We start from the raw sequence: 16,126 nt of genomic DNA on the forward strand, positions 1-16,126 counted from the left end.
CACCTACCACCTTCCACTGAGCCACCAGGGAAGCCCACCTCTCAGCTTTGCTAGCCAGTTTTACCCACTTCTAGGAGCTCCATCTTCTCTCCCCATGTGTGGACTAGAGTAAGACTCCTCAGACACAGGAATGCACGGTGACTCAGACTTTAATGGAAGTGTTCATTTCAGCGCCACAGAGGTGCTGGCAGCTGTGAAACATGGCACGGGTGCAGCTGGAGGAAGAACGGGGAAGCTAGGACTGGGGGGAGAGGGACAGGGGACAAGTCCCCAGGCACACAGCCCCACCTCTGGCCCAGGAGCCGTCATTGAGGCCCCTTTCTGCTACCCTTCCAGTTCCAGCAGGACCCCAACCCCAGGCCATCTCAGAACCTACAGTCACATGAAATACAGACACATGGTCCTCCCTCCAGTCAGGCCAGTTTTCTGACCCCGGAGTTATGGTGAAGTGATTCATTAACAAAATGAATGAAAAATAAATAAATGAACAAATAATACAGTGGAGCCTTAGACCAGGCCTGAGCAGGCAGCCAGCCCTCCCCGGCACTCACACTCAGCACTGCCCAGTTCCTGCTTCATATGCAGCCTGGAAAACATGGACTCAGCGCAAAGCACACAGGACACACGGCCCCTCTACACACCTTGACAACCAACCCAGACGCTCCACACAGACCCCAATGGGTCTTCTACAGATGCCCTTACGGTCCTCAGTCCATGGCCAGTTTTAAAGGAGAGAGAACAGGAAGGAGGGAGGAGCGGAGAGCGCGGAACCCAGAGGGTGGGAGCGCAGAGACAGCAAGGCTAGACCAGCCAAGGTGCAGCGCGGAGGGTCAGCCGGTGTCAGGGTGGAAATTTCGAGCAGGACCAGAAAGAAGAGGATCCAGGAAGAGGACGGGCTGAGGGGGTTCCAAGTCTCCAGGCAGGGAGGGGGCTCACAGCACGCTGGGGTTGCGGAAGTTATGTCCCGCGAAGCGAGCTTCATCCCCTAGTTCTTCTTCAATTCTGAGAGAGGTGAGTCAGAAAGGAAACAGTCAGTGAAGCAAAAGGACCCCGCTTCTCTTACCAGGAGCTCCCCCGCTACATCCTCCAAGCCCCTCGCACCACCTGCTCCTGGGGCCTGGCCTGAGTAAGGGCATTCCCTGCCTTTCCATGGGCCATCAATCAGGCCATCTGTAAACCCATCATTCAAAACCAAATACTTTCTGGATGTCTACTGTCCTCCAGGCCCTGGGCACTGGAGACAAAATGGTGAACACACATAGCTTGTGACCCTCTGAACCCTGGGTTTCCATTCCCTGGGCTTCCTTACCTCATGAGCTGGTTGTACTTAGCCAGACGCTCAGAACGGCACGGGGCGCCAGTCTTGATCTGAAATATCCCAAAAGATAAACAGCTCAGCAGCCACCCCTTCACCTCATGAAGGAGAGCTAACACTCCCTTGAAATTGCCATGATGCTTGCAAACACCTGGAAGGAGAGCGACCTGAGCCTAGAACCCCCCAATTGCACAGAGGGCTCCCTGGCACTCACCTGGCCTGTGCACAGCCCCACCACCAGGTCAGCGATGAACGTGTCCTCAGTCTCTCCGGAGCGGTGACTCACCATGACCCCCCAGCCGTTCTCCTGGGCCAGCTTGCACCTGCATTCGGTGCAGCAGCAGTGAAGCCCAGCCCACACGCTCTCCCCAGCCCTGACATTGGTCAAGAAACATCTGGAGGGAAGTTGTCCAGGAGAAGGAAAGAGAATCGGGGGGCATGGGGGGAGGAGAACCAAGAGAGCCGTGAAGGTGACTCAGGGCTCCCTGCCTCCTTCTGCACTTGTGGGCAAGGCTGGGCTGGGGCGCTGGCAGGAGGCATCCTGCAGAAACGGGTTGAGTGGGGGAGGGCCCAGAGGCACTCACGCTTGGATGGCTTCAGTGACCGAACCGATCTGGTTGACCTTCAGCAGCAGACAGTTGCAGGCCTTCTCCTCCACCGCCCGCTCGATTCGCTTGGGGTTGGTCACTGTCAGGTCATCACCCACAATCTGGATCCCCACATTGGCTGTGAACTTGGACCAGGCCGCCCAATCGTCCTGGTCAAAGGGGTCCTCAATGGAGACCACTGTTGGGAGAACGGTGAGGGGGCTCTGTGTCAGGCGGGAACGCCCCGCTGAGAGTCCTTGCATGGACAGGTCAGATCCCCTGGCCAACTCAGCCTCCTTCCCTCTGAAATAAGCCTCCCCTGACCCATTCTTTTTATTTACTATTTTTTATAATTAAATTTATTTATTTTTAATTGAAGGGTAGCTCAGACAATGAAGAATCTGCCTGAAATGCGGGAGACCCGGGCTCCATCCCTGGGTGGGGAAGATCCCCTGGAGAAGGAAATGGCACCCACTCCAGTATTCTTGCCTGGAGAATTCCATGGACGGAGGAGCCTGGTGGGCTGCAGTTCATGGGGTCACAAAGAGTTCGACACGACTGAAGGGCTAATACACACTGCTCTACAATATTGTGTTGGTTTCTGCCAAACATCAACACGAATCAGCCACAGATATACCTATGTCCCCTCCCTCTTGGACCTTCCTCCCCATCCCACCCCTTAATATTTTATTTATATTTATTTTTTATTTATTTGGCTGTGCTGGGTCTTGGTTGGGCCCCCTGCATTGGGAGCACCTCATCTTAGCAACTGGATCATTAGGGAAGTTCCCCCTGACTCATTCTTATCTTGATTTTTTCACAAAACCTTTCAAAAAAAACAAGGGTTCAGAAACTTTCTCACAACCTTTCTTTGCATTTTCCTATTTTCTACCAGGAACCCCTCCTCATGGCTATTCGAAACCTTTCATTCTGCACTTTATGCCTCTTTTTTCTTGCTGTGTCTCAGGAAATGGAAACCGATTGCTTCCATTCCAGGGATAAGAGTCACTGGGAGACCTGGGGAGGGTGCTTTAGCTCCTCCTCACCCACACAACAGTCCAGCCCCGTTCAGCATCAGTTTTGTTTTCATTTTTTTTTGCTGAGCTGGTGACTGGTGGGATCTTAGTTCCTGAACCAGGGGTTGAACCTGTGCCCTCAGTAGTGAAAGCACAGAGCCCTAACCACTGGACCACCAGGGAATTCCCCAGCATCCGGTTTTATCAACTGAACATCCTGAACTGCGCTTATTCCAGCCACCCTCTCACTGCGCCTCTGCTGTGCTTATTTGCTCCATCGTATCTGACTCTTTGTGACCCCATGGACTGCAGCCCCCCAGTTCCTGTGTCCCTGGAATTCTCCACGCAAGAATACTGGGGTGGGTTGCCATGTTCTCCTCCAGGGGATCTTCCCAACCTAGGAATGGGACCCAGGTTTCCCACATTGCAGGTAGATTCTTTACCAACTGAGCCACCAGGGAAGCCTTATTGTGCCTGAGTCCTTCCAAACCCACCCCCATGACCCCAGCAGCTTCAGAGATCGTGATTTTAACCAGGATCTAAAGCAAATGGAACAGATTCCTCACAGGTTCCTGCCCATTCACAGGACACCCAAAGCCCAGCCTCTGCAGGAGAACCCCTTCACCCTATCTCTGGTTCTCAGGCTCTTCTCAGGACATCTCTACGAAGCACCTGGGTCAGCACTCACCAGGTCCAGAGTTTCCCCCAACACATCCCTGCCTGCCCTCTGCCCTCCCCCGGCCACAGCCCTCCCTCACTCTCACCAGGATAATCCCTGACAAAGTCCTGGTAGAGGGCCCCCAGCTGGTCCCCAGTGATGTATCGGGAAGGATCAGCAGGAGACTTGAAATCCAAGTCATATTTGCCATCGCGGTAAAACTCCGAGGCAGCAACATCCATGCCAATGACGATCTTCTCTGTGTAGCCAGCCTTGTCAATGGCTTCCTTCACCAGTTCCAAGGCTGGGGATGGAATACAGCGGGGTCATCAGCAGGAAGGGTGGCCAAGGAGGAATGAGAGAAAGAAAGAAATTCAGAGCAGAGGTGGAGGGCTGTTGCTGGGGAAGAATTCTGCTTAAGGTTGTTTTGGGGTTATTCCCAGGACTGCGATGAGCAGGCGGCCACCTTCTAGGAAGGCAGGGGAATGGAATTCTGTTAATAACAGTTGTGTTTTTTTAAATAGCTATCATTTATTGAGGGCTGACTATGTCACCTCAGCACTTTACACCTATGATCTAACTTAATCCTCACAATGATGCTAAGAGGTACATACTGTTGTTATTTTTGTTTTACAGATAAGAAAGACTAGCACAGAGACTGTTAAGTGAGCAAGATCACCAGCCAGTAACTCTTCAAGTCAAGGTTCACATCCAGGCAATTTGGCCCCCAAAAGTTAACTCTCAGACACTACCTGCCTGTATAGTTTCTCTTCACTCTAAGGTTTCTGCCAGGGCAGGGAAAAAATTAGGGATCCTACAGGCCTAAGAGATTGGAGTGGGGATGGGATAGATTTGGAGTTCAGGGTATCTCATCAAACTAGAATCCATGGTGAGAATGGATGCCACAGGTCACCTGGACCACCTCCCAAAATCCTCTGGGGCTCCTGTGGGAACTTGCAGATACTGACACATCTAGCTGGGCAGATAAAGGCGGTCCTCTTAGGCCTGCACATGAATTTGTTAGGCCCTCTGGTACCCACTCCGAGGACTGGGACCTCGTAGCTCAAGGACCCTCACAAAGCCTCATGAAGCCTCCTGGGGACCCAGTGAAGTGTGTGGCCCTTCCTGATGTCCCGAGTTGGAGCAAAACAGAGCTGGGAGTAGGGTCTTGGTCTCACCTTCACTGTTCTCCAGGATGTTGGGGGCAAAACCACCTTCATCCCCCACGTTGGTGGCGTCCTTGCCATACTTGTCCTTGATGACACCCTTGAGTGTGTGGTAGACCTCCGCCCCAAGTCGCATGGCATCCCGGAAGCTCTCAGCCCCCACTGGGAGGATCATGAACTCCTGCATGGCCAGCTTGTTCCCAGCGTGAGAGCCACCGTTGATCACGTTGAAGGCCTGGGAGCCATGGGAGGACAGAAAAAGTCACAGAGCTCTTCCCTCTCCACCCCTAGGAGTGTCAACCCAAGAGCCCAAACTTGCCCCAGCTTCCAGACTCAGAAACCTCCATCCCGTGGTTCCTGTCCTCTCCCTACAGCTGCCCTAATCACTCTCCTCCCATCAGTCCTCCCAAGGCTTCATGCTCCCTCCCCACCCACCCCTGGGAGAGGCATGGTGCTCACCGGCACAGGCAGGATGAGGTCTGAGTTCCCGGCCAGCTGGGCAATGTGTCGGTAGAGGGGCAGTTCCCGCTCAGCAGCCCCTGCCTTACACACGGCCAGGGACACACCCAGGATGGCATTGGCCCCAAACTTGGCTGGGAGATTAAAGAGGAAGGCACTGAGCAAACATGTCCCCTTCCCCTTCCAGCCCTCATCTATTGTTTTTTTAATAGCTAGCATTTATTGAAGGCTAACTGTCACCTAAGCACTTTACATGTGTGATCTCATATACTCCCCGAAGGAGCCATAAAGGAGATCCCCCCCCAATCCAGCAACACTTCATCCATCCTATCCTGCAAATAGCAGGGGGCGGGGTGTGATCAGAAAGGGCAGCGAGCTTCACTTCTTGTAAACATCCCTGAGACCACAGACTCTCTGCTGCCAGCTCCACCCCCCCCTTATGCTGCAGAGTTCTCCCTTCTGTCTCATGTCACTCCCTCCCACTGGAGGAGGCTATGAGAAGGGCTAGTCCTCCGGCTGTCTTTCCCTCCTTCACTTCTCAGTCTGTTCCACGTGCCCCTCTGCCCCCCACACACCCACTCTCTCCCAGCCCCTGCTTACACTTGTTCTCAGTCCCATCCAAGTCCAACATCAGGTTGTCCAGCTTCTCTTGTTCTACCACAGACAGACCCTGTGAGCAGAGGCCCCATCACCAGGAGCCAGGATGGAAGCTGGACCCTAAGACACCTAAGACAGGCACCCCTCCCCCATCCACACACAGGCTCACATCCACCAGGGTTCCCCCAGGTTCCTGTGATAGCGGCCTGTCTGGATTAGGGGACTCAAGCCCCTATGGGAGCGGGGCCCCCTTCCCTCGGTAACCATGACTCCCCAGAGGTGGCCCTTTCTCCTTCTTTGTCCCCCTCCCCTAATCCAGGGCTCCCTCCAGGATCCTGTCCCCACCCCCAGCAAAGAGCAGGCCTCACTGAGCTGATGAGGGCTGGGGCAATGGTGGTGTTGATGTGGTCCACGGCCTTCAGGACACCTGGGGAGAGGCAGAGAGGTCAGGCCAGGAGGGACCAGGTAGGGGAAGGCATGCAGGAAGAGGGCTGGGGATGGGCATGAGGCTCCCAGCGGAGCGACGGGGGAGCCCGGAAAAGACAAAGGGCCTCACCTTTGCCCAAATAACGCTGTTTGTCCCCATCTCTTAGCTCTAGGGCCTCGTAGATACCTGTGGAGGCTCCACTGGGCACCGCAGCCCGGAAAAGACCTGGCAGGGGAATGCCACGGAAAGAGAATGGAGAGAGAGGACAGCACAGGGACCAGGGATTCCTTCAGCCTTGCAGCTGTGCACTCCTGTGGCACATCCAGCTTGCTCCCCACACTGCTCCTTAACACACACATACACACACACACACACACACACACATACGGAAGCAGATACACAAGCGGTGGCCTCCTCATCCACCCAGTTGAGGTCCCACACACACAAGGAGGACCCCAGAGAAACGGAGCTTTGCAGGCAGCACACATGGTGCACACACAGAGCACACACACTAAACTAGCACCCAGAGCCTGGCCTATCTCGGCTCCCCTAGACAAGGAAGGGCTACCCTCCGCCAGGCTCCTGAGCCAGGCCCAGCAGGGCACCCTCACTGGGAATCCTCCCATCCCAGGCCAGTACACCCAGCCCCGGGGCTGTGGGAAGGTGCCCATTACCTTTGGCAGTGTGGAGATCCACCTCCACCGTGGGATTCCCACGGGAGTCCAGAATCTCCCGGGCCCAAATCTTCTCTATGGACATGATGGCTAGGATCTCCTTGGGTGTCAGGGAAGGAAGGAGAAAGATAAGAGGCTTAGAGGGGTGGAGCCTGAGATCAGTGGGAGGGGCCAGAGGCTGGGAGGCTGGGAGCGACGGGAAAGAGGTTACTGCAGTGGGTGGGGGGTGGGGAGGAGCTGGGTGCAGTCGCCGGTGGTAGAAGGGATCCCCCCGCCCGTAGGGAGAGGAGAAGGTCAATGCAGTGAGGAAGGGGAGGTCACTGCAGTGGGGGCGGGGTACGATCAAACGACGGGAAGGGAGGACACCGCAGGGAGGAGGGGAGAGGCGCGGCAGTGGCTCCCTCGCCCCCTCAGCAGTTCGGCCGCCGGTTGGAGGGGCGACCCCAGCTCTCCTCGGGGCGGTACGGCCGCCAGGCTTGCACTTCTCCTTTGGCGTCAAGAAGAGCACGGGTCGTCTGGGCAGCGGGGGGCCTCTCCTCCAGAGCCCCCATCCCACCCAAGCTAACACCCCAGCCCCCACTCCGTGGTCCCAATCTCCCTCCAAATGTGTGTCCCGCCTCTTCCTGAGAGATGTAGACGAGTCCGGAGCGAGGGTCCCCAGTCTCGGGGGTTGCCGTGGGCAGGGAAGAGGAGGGGAGACCGTGGGGAGGGGCAAAGCTGGGCCGGTCCTCCCCTGGGCCCTGGACAGACTCTCCGCTCCAACCACCCCTCCCCGTGCGGCGGAGAGCGGCGCTGTAACGAGAGAGGGCGATGCGGGGGAGGAGGGGCCGTGGGGGTCTCGAGGAAGTCTGGGGATGCTGAGAAAGGGTGAGGAAAGACATCTCCCCGATGCACGTCTAGGGACGTGCCAGGGTAGAAACGCACAGTCCCGGGAGACCCCGAACGCTTATCTTCGACGGAACCGGAGGGGCAGAGGGACACAGGGAGGGGGCCCGCAAGGGTGGAGAAAGGCGCAGTTAGACACACGCAGGTGCGGAGAGGCCTGGAGCCCGAATGACGAGGGGGCGACGGCCTGAAACCGAGATAAGCGGCCCGGGGAGGCCGGGAAAAGAGGTTCCGGGGAGGCGCGGGTGGCGGAGCAGGTGCGCAGGGCGGCGGGGCGAGGGATGCGCGAGGCCGGGGAGAGAGGCGGGGGCGCAGCGGCGAGGGGAGGGGGCCGGAGGGGCTTCACCTCGGGGCTGCGGAGCCAGCCGATGGCGGTGGCGGCGGGGCTGGCAGTGGTGGTGGCGGCGGCGCAGAGAGAGCGGGAGTGGCGGCGGCGGCGGCTGCGGCTCCCGGGCGGCGGGCGGCGGGCGGGGGGAGGCGCCGATAGGGCCGGGCGGGCGCATGTGACCCGGAGCCCCCAATGAGTCAGGAGCCGCCGGCGGAGGCGCACGCAGGAGCGCGGATGGGGGGCCGATGGGATGGGGCGCCGATGTGATGGGGCGCCGATGTGATGGGGCGGGGAGGGTTAGAGGAGAGCGACGTGGGAGGGGCTGGGGGCCACCCAGGACCTGGCCCCCCACCGCCCACGCGCGCTCAGACCCACACCCAGACCCCCCTGGAAAGTAACAGTCAGCCTCACGCCAGTGATCAGCCAGGAAAGCCCACGAAGGACTCAAGTGTCTCACAAACCGAATTAGACACCAAGTATCCCAATGTCTCTTTATTGGAAAAGCCAAGTGTTCCTCACACCCAGGCTGCCGCCTCCACAGCTCCTCTGCAGCCGATTCTTCACGCAGCACCCGGGGCCCATCCAGGCCTGGCTCCCTCCAGATCTGCCCCGGGGGCTGCTTGCCGCCTAGTCACCGCTGCCCAGGTGCCTGTGAGGAGCCTGGGCGGCACGCTGTGATGAATTCCCAGGTCTGGGACAAGAGTGGGCATCTTCTGTCTCCGGATGAGGGGGGGTGTAAGTGTGGGGAGCCCCCGAACCGGGGTCTTCTCAGTTTTGGGGGCCAGTGTCCCCCCCCCATCGCCTGGAGGAAGAAGGTAGAAGCCGAGCCTCTGCCCCACTGAAGTGCCAGCTGCCACCCTTCCCTGGGCTCACAGTCTCTGTCTCTTTCTGCCTCCTTCTGCCCCTGTCCTGTCATTTTTAGCCTCGGCTCTTTAGTGCAGGATTTTCCTCTCCCGCCTTCTTCCCTAGGCCCAGTCCCCAGACGCTGCCTCTGACCCACCCCACCAAAGCCCCTGACCGAGCCTTTCCATCAGGTGTGGTTGCCCAGCCACACTCTCATCTCTGCCTGCTACCCCATTCTCGGGGCTTACTCCTCAGGCTTTCTGATATATCACCTCTGCCTCTCTCGGCTCCGCCCAAGCCCTTCTGGTTCTTTCTCCTCCCCCCGAGACACCCGTGACTCCTAACCCAGGTCTCCCCAAGTCTTCTCCTCACCTCTGCCTTCCCCACCCACCTCCTCCCTACAGCAGCTCCTCAGCCAGTCTTCCTGCCTCCCCGCCCCCTTCCTTACTGTCTTTGGAGGCCAGGGGAACTGCTAGGTGGATGACTGGTCCAGTTCCGACTCAGGCTCGGCCTCAGCCTCCTGCTCCTGCTCCTCCTTCATCCTCTGCCGGATCTCATCGGCCTCAGCCCGCTCCTCCTCCTCATAGAAGTCCTTGTCCAGGCGCTCCAGATGAGCAATCTGCACCAGGGCCTCCTGGCGGTAGTCGTTCTCATCGGTGCACGGGTTCTCCAGCAGCACCAAGGCTCGCAGCCTGGGCAGGTCCCGCAGCTTGGCGAGCTCCCCCAGGTCGGCCACCATGTTGCCCCTGCCGGTGCAGGCAGGAGGGGTTCACCAGGGAACGCGGGTGTCAGAGGCCAGCTGCCAGGCCTGGGGCCTCGCGGGCGAATCTCCCACGGGACTCCGGTTCCTCTAGAAACATGGCCTCCGTGGACTGGCTGGATTTGCTGCAGACAGAGGTACTGGGCAACCCCGCTCCAGTCTGTTTCACCCTGGGGAACCCTTGGTCCCACGGTCTATTCTGTAATGTGTCGTGTGTCTCCTTCTGGAACAGCAAAGCTAGGTCTCAACCCTGTCTTGTAGCTGGGGACGAGGGAGGAATCTCCCTTGCAAGGACAGGCTTCTGTCTAACCAGAGAGGAGAAGGAACTGGGCTCTAAGCTCATGGAGATGGTGCTATCTGGGTGCTCCCACAGGAAGGAGCCCAAAGAATAAGCTTCCCCCCAAAGCGCCTCATTGTACTGTGCATGCATGCGTGCTCAGTTGCTTCAGCTATTCACCCCTCAGTGGTCCACCATCCCTGTTTCAGCTACAGACATTTTCACTATCACCCTGAGGGGTAGGTCCTAACCTCAGCTTCATTTTATAGGAAACTCAAGTGTGTGTTAGTCACTCAGTCGTGGCCGACTCTGTGCGACCCCATGAACTGTAGCCCACCAGTCTCCTCTATCCATGGGATTTCCCAGGCAAGAATACTGGAGTGGATTACCATGCCCTTCTCCAGGGGATCTTCCTGACCCAGGTATCGAACCTGTGCAGATTCTTTACCACTGAGCCACTGGGGTAGCCCCCATTGTATGGTACTCTGTGTTTATTTTCATGCTCTTGGCCCACAGCTTTGTGAAATAAGGCTTAAATGTTTCAGCCCTATCTCAAGGGAGGGGCTGAACCATGCACAGTGTTTCTCATGGGGAGTGCAACATTCCCTGCATGCTGGACTGTCCTTGTTTTCAGGTCTCTGGCCCCAGAGGCACCTCCCAGTCACTGAAACAAACCCTCCTTCCTACACTTACTTCCAAACACCCCTGGTTAATAGCCACTGAGGAAGGTCCATTATCCCTATCTATACCATTAATTGGAGAAGGAAATGGCAACCCACTTCAGTATTCTTGCCTGGGAAATCCCATGGACAGAGGAGCCTGGTAAACTATAGTCCATGGTGTCTCAGCTGAACCAATTTAGCATGCATACCATTGACAGGAAAATAATACGCCCTCCACTGTAGCAGACCAAGGTGGCAGAGCTAATTCCAGGAGTCAGGGCAGGACTCTGGGCTTCAAGGTACAACCACCACTCCTTACTCGGAGACTCTCTTTCCACTGCCATCCTCGAAGAGGATTTGGCCTTGATGACTAAGCAGGCAATTTCCTTACATCTTTGCTTAAAGATACACACATAAAATCCCCCATCAGACAGGAGCTGCTGCAGGAAAGTCGCGCCTGATCCTCAGTGCCTTTCCATCTAGAGATTTTCTTCTAATGACTCCCCTTGCCTCAAATCTGAGCACACCTTGTGTTTGAAATCAGTATGGGGCCATCCCTTACAGGGGAGACTCAGGAGAAGAGAAGCTGGAAATTAGAAGGGGAATTGGGGCCCAGGAGATGGAGAAAAGCAGTGGAAACTTATATTGGATGGAGCCATACTGTGAGTCCCTTGAGAAGAGGAACCACCTCTGATTTCTTCAGATGGTTCCCAGCACAGCACAAGGCCTGGCACATATGACTTTCTCAGTATGTGAGTGGAATGAATAGGATTCAGGAGTCTCGGGCTACAAAGGTTCCAGTGCTGCATGCAATTAGGACTGATGCAAAAGACAGTCAGGAAAGGAGCGGTGAGGACGGAGGATGAGGGGAGAATCTGTGAGTGGGCTAGAACTGGGGGACTGGGACCAGAGAGAAACACAGGGTCCAAGGTAGCTCCTGGTCAGGGGTAGGGGTGAGGTGGGCCTGGAGGAATGCATACCTTAGGTTGAGGTACTGCAATGATTTCATTTCCTTGGAGAAACCACTCAGAGTCTCAATCTGGTTGTCTCGAAGATGCAAGGTAGTGAGATTGCTTAGGTTCTCCAAGCCTTCCACCGTCTTCAACATGTTCTGGGCCTAGACCCAGGATACAGCAGATAGATTGGGAAAGGGGGGCAGGGGGGAGAAGGAAGAGAAATCAGAAAGAGATGTGGCAGGGCTTCCCTGGTAGCTCAGTGGTAAAGAATCTGCCTGCTAGTGCAGGAGACATAGATCAGGGAAGACCCCACATGCCGCAGAGCAACTAAGCTGCCCTGCCACAGCTACTGAGTCTGTGCTCTAGAGCCTGGGAACCACAACAACTGAGCCCAGGCACCCTAGAGCCTATGCTCCAAGGCAACAGAAGCCACCACAATGAGAAGCCCTTGCACCACAACTAGAGAGTAGTCCCTGCTTGCCGCAAGTGGAGTAAAGCAATGAAGACCCAGCACAGCCGATAATGAATTTTATATATATATATATATTTATATATGTATGTATGTGTGTGTGTGTGTGTGCTAGTCACTCAGTTGTGTCTAACTCTTTGAGACCCCATGGACTATAGCCCGCCTGGCTCCTCTGTCCGTGGGGATTCTCCAGGCAAGAATACTGGAGTGGGTTGCCATGCCCTTCTCCAGGGTATCTTCCCCACCAGGGATCAAACCCAGGTTTCCCGCATTGCAGGCAGATTCTTTACTTAGATTTGCAAAAGAGCAAATCTAAGATGTAGAGAAGTTGCAAAAGGGGAGTGGAGGTGAGTAGAGATCCGTGTAGATAGTAAAGAATTCAGGAGAAGCTTTCAACCAAGAGAAAGGTTAGCAGTCAAACCCTACTATCCAGCCCACCATAGCCACCTCTGATGAAGGAGATGCTTCAACCCACTCCACTAACTCCCAGCCTGAGAGCCTCACTGCTCCAACAAGGAGACATGGCTTCAGCTGGCATCTTCGAATGAAGAAGCTCAAGGCCTAAAAGACTACACACAGGACCTTCCCTAGTGGTCCAGTGGTTAAGACTTCCAGCGCAGGGAACATGGGTTCAAGCCCAGTTAGGGAAACTAAGATCCCACATGCCGCATGGCCCAGCCAAAAAAAAAAAAATTAAAAGACTAGACACCTAAGTGGCCTCCTTAGCCTGATGTCTGTACCTCAGTTGTGCACATGGTGTCCCAACCTATATCAAAGCAAACTATCTCTATGTCATCTACACGTTGTGTATTATTAGCCCTATTAGTTGGTGAACACCTTGTCTATTTGGATTTTGCATCCTCATAGCATTGGGCACGAAGCAAACGCTCGGTGTTTGGAAAGAATGCCAACTATCATAAGGATGATGAAGTTAGTAGATGAGTCCACTAGAAGCCAGGCTTCCCTGGTGAGTCAGTGGTAAAGAATCCACCTGCAGTGCAGAAGAGGGTTTGATCCCTGGGTCAGGAAGGAGGATATATCCCCTGGAGGAGGATATGGCAACCCGCTCCAATATTCTTACCTGGAAAATCCCATGGACAGAGGAGCCTGGCGGACTCCTCGGTCCATAGGATTGCAAGAGTCAGACACGACTTGGCGACTAAACCACCAACTACTAGAAGCTGGCATCCTGGCCCCCAGGACAGTGCCCCCTTTCCAGCACCCACCACCCTGTGACCCAGGGTGCTACCAGGAAGAGGTTCTTCAGCTGAGGGAGGTTTATTCCCAGGGTGCTGTTCAGCTGGTTCCCCCGAAGCTCCAGCGTGTGCAGGCTGATCAGTTTTTTGGGATCCAAACCTGTCACCGTGTGGATGCGGTTCCCTGAGGAGAAGGAGGGTGTGAGGGTTCAGAGGGCCACCCCAAGCGTTCAGCAATAGAGCCTCTGCATCATCTTCTCTAATGCCAGGTGGATACGAGGAGAGCCAGCTCCAGATGTAACACCCGCGGGGCCTTGGGGCGATGGTCTGGTGGTCCAAGGACCCAAGGGATGTGCCCACCTAAGTCTTTGAGGCATGAATGAGGGGTGCCCCACAATCCATACAGCTAACTCCGTCTCCTCCAAGTCTTCGCTCAGGTGTCAACTTCCCAATGACATTTGTCCTAGCCAACCTGTTTGAAATCGCCACCTCCCCCCACCCACTTCCTTTACCCTGATCTGTTTTTTCCATTGTACTTTTCTCCTTTTTTTTTTTTTTGGTTCTTTTTTTAGCGTTTATCTCCTTTTAACATGCTATATAAAAATTTACTTATTTATTATGATCATTGGGACTTCCCTGGTGGTTCAGTGGTTAAGACTCCACACTTCCACTCAGGGGCACTGGTTCGATCACTACTTGGGGAACTATGATCCTGAATGCTGCATAGTGCGGCCAAAAAGTAAATAAAATTAAATATTGTGGTCATCAATTATTGCCTGCCTTCCCTGACTAGAACATAAGCTATACAAGAATAGGGAATTTCTTTGTTTTGTTCACTCCTACATCTCCAGCACATAGAACTGTCATCGTGAACTGCCACCGGTGTCTGAATGAGTGAATGAATGAATGTAGGTTGCTGTGTCGCACAGCCAAGGGCCATGCTGCCCACTGCTATTGGCCCCAGGCGAGGAAGGAATTGTGCAAGGCCCATCCTAAGGCCCCACCTTTGAGATCCAAGCTGGCCAGACGAGGATGAGAGATGCCCTCCGTGTCGGTGATCTGGTTGTAGGCAAAGCTGGCGATCTGCAGGTAGGGCAGTTCGTTCAGCTGGGCACTCCGCAGCTGGTTGCCATCGGCCTTGAGCCAGAGCAGGTGGGTGAGGTGATTGAGCGGGGACAAGTCTGTCAAGTGGTTTTCAGAAACATCCACGTAGCGCAGATGGATGTAGGAACGCAACAGGTGGATGTCTGTCAGATCCCTAGGGGGTGGTAGAGGCCGGGTCAGGGTTAAGAATCCAGCAAGGGCTGTCAGAGGTGCTAAAGCAGAGGGCAGCGCGAAGATGGCTGAGAGTGGAGAGAAGAGTGACTGACAGATGGGCGAGTCGGGGAGGGGAAGGAGAAGGTAGGTGGGTTCTCAACAGTGAGCAGGCACCTTGTGTCTGCGAAGGGCTGAGAACCAGCACTCAGGACAAGTGAGGGAGTCCAGCTGGAATCTCCACCCCACCCTATCCCCTTACGGTCTCCAATGCCGCAGGCCAGCTCTGATGCAGGGGGTCACAGTGTCCTGAGAAGTAGACTCTATCCTTCCCTCCTAGCTGGCCCAGGATGACAGAGATCCAAACTCAGCCAAAACACCCAGGATGGAGGGTGAGAAAGGAGACTAGGTCCCACAACCTCGGCCCGCTTCTGGTCCCCCATAAACACACCTGTCTTTAATCTCCAGCTTGACATAAGCATGAGCCAGTCCACTACCCGTCTTGCAAAGCAGAGAAAGCCCTTCCTTCATCATGTCCTCTGTGAGGGGCGTGGATATCCACTGTAGGAGGAAGTGGACTCAGGCATGCCTTTCCAGCCCAACCCCAGCCCTTAACCCCAGACCCCACCGCTTCCAAGTTCTCACATCCTCAGACTCCTCTCCCTCCTTCCTGTAGTCCTCCCACTCCTCTGTCTCCTTCTCGTCATCTTCTCTTTCCAGATCATCCTGATCTGGCTCGAAGTCTTCCAGGTCATCTTCATCTGACATTTGTCTTCCCTGCTGAAGGCTCTGGAGTCAGATCAGGCTGGGTCCCCGCCCTGAGAGAGACGATCTCGGTGTTAGCCAATGCTCCCTCCCTCACCTCCATTACTGGGTACCCCTCCCATCACCCCATCACCCCCCAGATCTCCTGCCAGCCATGCTTCTTTCCTCATCCCTGTGAACATCACATTTTGACTCCCAACCTCCACTTCATACTTCCCACCAAGGATCCCTTCCCCTTGGATGCCTTCCCAGACCCCCACGACCTTTTCAGCCCTTCTCAGTGGCTCCAACTCCTCCAGCAGCTAGCTGTCCAGCTTCCTGGGCTCCCCTTTCGCCAGTTCTTCCCGCTTCTGCCTGAAGCCACGTTCTTCTCCAGAATCCCCTATTGACACCTCGCCTCCCCTCCCTTTCCATCCCTGACCCCTGCTCCAGTCCTTTCTTCCAACTCTCCCATCCCACGTTTCCCTGTCCCCTCCTGGACACCAGCCGGTCACGCAGGCTCCAACCCTCCCACTCAGTCCTCTTTGGCAGAAGGGACACAGACCCTGGTTCTGCTCAACCAGCAGCTGTCGTGGAGAGGTCTGGCCCCGAGAGAGAAGGGCTGTCTGGTAGAGGGCAAGGGAGAAGGAGGCGTTGTATACTGCTGTTATGGCAACGGGGGACCGGGCCCTAGGCTCCCGCAGCTGGCAGCCGTTGACAGGAGCTGCGAATAACCGACTTGAAAATCCGCCGCGAAGCCTGAGGGCCAGTAGTTGCCTAGTGACGAGCCCAGGCTCCCAGTCCTAGGAACCCGGATGGGGTGCGGTAATTGGCCCAGGGCTAAAAAGCCAGT

General features: G+C 55.7%; 2 protein-coding genes across 9 annotated transcripts; both read right to left on the reverse strand.

The window, feature by feature from the left end:
* Nucleotides 1-131: 131 nt before the first annotated feature.
* Nucleotides 132-8,242, reverse strand: ENO2 (enolase 2). 3 transcript variants are annotated; one of them, XM_081588055.1, is made up of 12 exons: nucleotides 8,131-8,242; nucleotides 6,900-6,999; nucleotides 6,355-6,450; nucleotides 6,167-6,225; nucleotides 5,802-5,871; nucleotides 5,202-5,335; nucleotides 4,755-4,977; nucleotides 3,683-3,880; nucleotides 1,900-2,101; nucleotides 1,530-1,638; nucleotides 1,310-1,368; nucleotides 132-1,002 (listed from the first exon to the last, which is right to left on the reverse strand). In XM_081588055.1, the coding sequence occupies exons 2-12, from the start codon at nucleotides 6,982-6,984 to the stop codon at nucleotides 933-935; spliced, it is 1,305 nt and encodes a 434-aa protein (XP_081444181.1). In that variant the 5' UTR covers nucleotides 6,985-6,999; nucleotides 8,131-8,242; the 3' UTR covers nucleotides 132-932. The 3 variants fall into 3 exon arrangements, with proteins under 3 accessions (XP_081444181.1, XP_081444182.1, XP_081444183.1); XM_081588056.1 differs by lacking the exons at nucleotides 5,802-5,871; nucleotides 6,167-6,225; nucleotides 8,131-8,242 and having other exon boundaries at nucleotides 6,900-6,993; XM_081588057.1 differs by lacking the exons at nucleotides 6,355-6,450; nucleotides 6,900-6,999; nucleotides 8,131-8,242 and having other exon boundaries at nucleotides 6,144-6,177.
* Nucleotides 8,243-8,589: 347 nt separating this feature from the next.
* Nucleotides 8,590-16,041, reverse strand: LRRC23 (leucine rich repeat containing 23). Of its 6 annotated transcripts, none has more exons than XM_081588059.1 (8): nucleotides 15,839-16,041; nucleotides 15,175-15,347; nucleotides 14,981-15,090; nucleotides 14,280-14,533; nucleotides 13,329-13,459; nucleotides 11,635-11,771; nucleotides 9,404-9,701; nucleotides 8,590-8,825 (listed from the first exon to the last, which is right to left on the reverse strand). In XM_081588059.1, exons 2-7 carry the CDS (start codon nucleotides 15,295-15,297, stop codon nucleotides 9,428-9,430), a joined length of 1,029 nt encoding a protein of 342 aa, XP_081444185.1. In that variant the 5' UTR covers nucleotides 15,298-15,347; nucleotides 15,839-16,041; the 3' UTR covers nucleotides 8,590-8,825; nucleotides 9,404-9,427. The 6 variants fall into 6 exon arrangements, with proteins under 6 accessions (XP_081444185.1, XP_081444188.1, XP_081444184.1 ...); XM_081588062.1 differs by having other exon boundaries at nucleotides 8,590-8,829; XM_081588058.1 differs by having other exon boundaries at nucleotides 8,590-8,914.
* Nucleotides 16,042-16,126: the final 85 nt, after the last annotated feature.

Source organism: Giraffa tippelskirchi, chromosome 4 (genome assembly GCF_054371585.1).
Source record: "Giraffa tippelskirchi isolate mGirTip1 chromosome 4, T2T-mGirTip1v1.2.pri, whole genome shotgun sequence".
Lineage (NCBI taxonomy): Eukaryota > Metazoa > Chordata > Mammalia > Artiodactyla > Giraffidae > Giraffa > Giraffa tippelskirchi.

Excerpts from the sequence above, each read along its gene's own strand:
- ENO2 (XM_081588055.1), bottom strand. The coding sequence starts at position 6,984 with ATGTCCATAGAGAAGATTTGGGCCCGGGAGATTCTGGACTCCCGTGGG. Across the intron at positions 4,978-5,201 it reads ACCTCATCCTGCCTGTGCCG|GCCTTCAACGTGATCAACGG; the intron begins GTGAGCACCATG and ends CATGGCTCCCAG. Across the intron at positions 3,881-4,754 it reads CATCCTGGAGAACAGTGAAG|CCTTGGAACTGGTGAAGGAA; the intron begins GTGAGACCAAGA and ends TTCCATCCCCAG.
- LRRC23 (XM_081588059.1), bottom strand. The coding sequence starts at position 15,297 with ATGTCAGATGAAGATGACCTGGAAGACTTCGAGCCAGATCAGGATGAT. Across the intron at positions 15,091-15,174 it reads AGGGAGAGGAGTCTGAGGAT|TGGATATCCACGCCCCTCAC; the intron begins GTGAGAACTTGG and ends TTCCTCCTACAG. Across the intron at positions 11,772-13,328 it reads AGCTGAAGAACCTCTTCCTG|GCCCAGAACATGTTGAAGAC; the intron begins GTAGCACCCTGG and ends TCCTGGGTCTAG.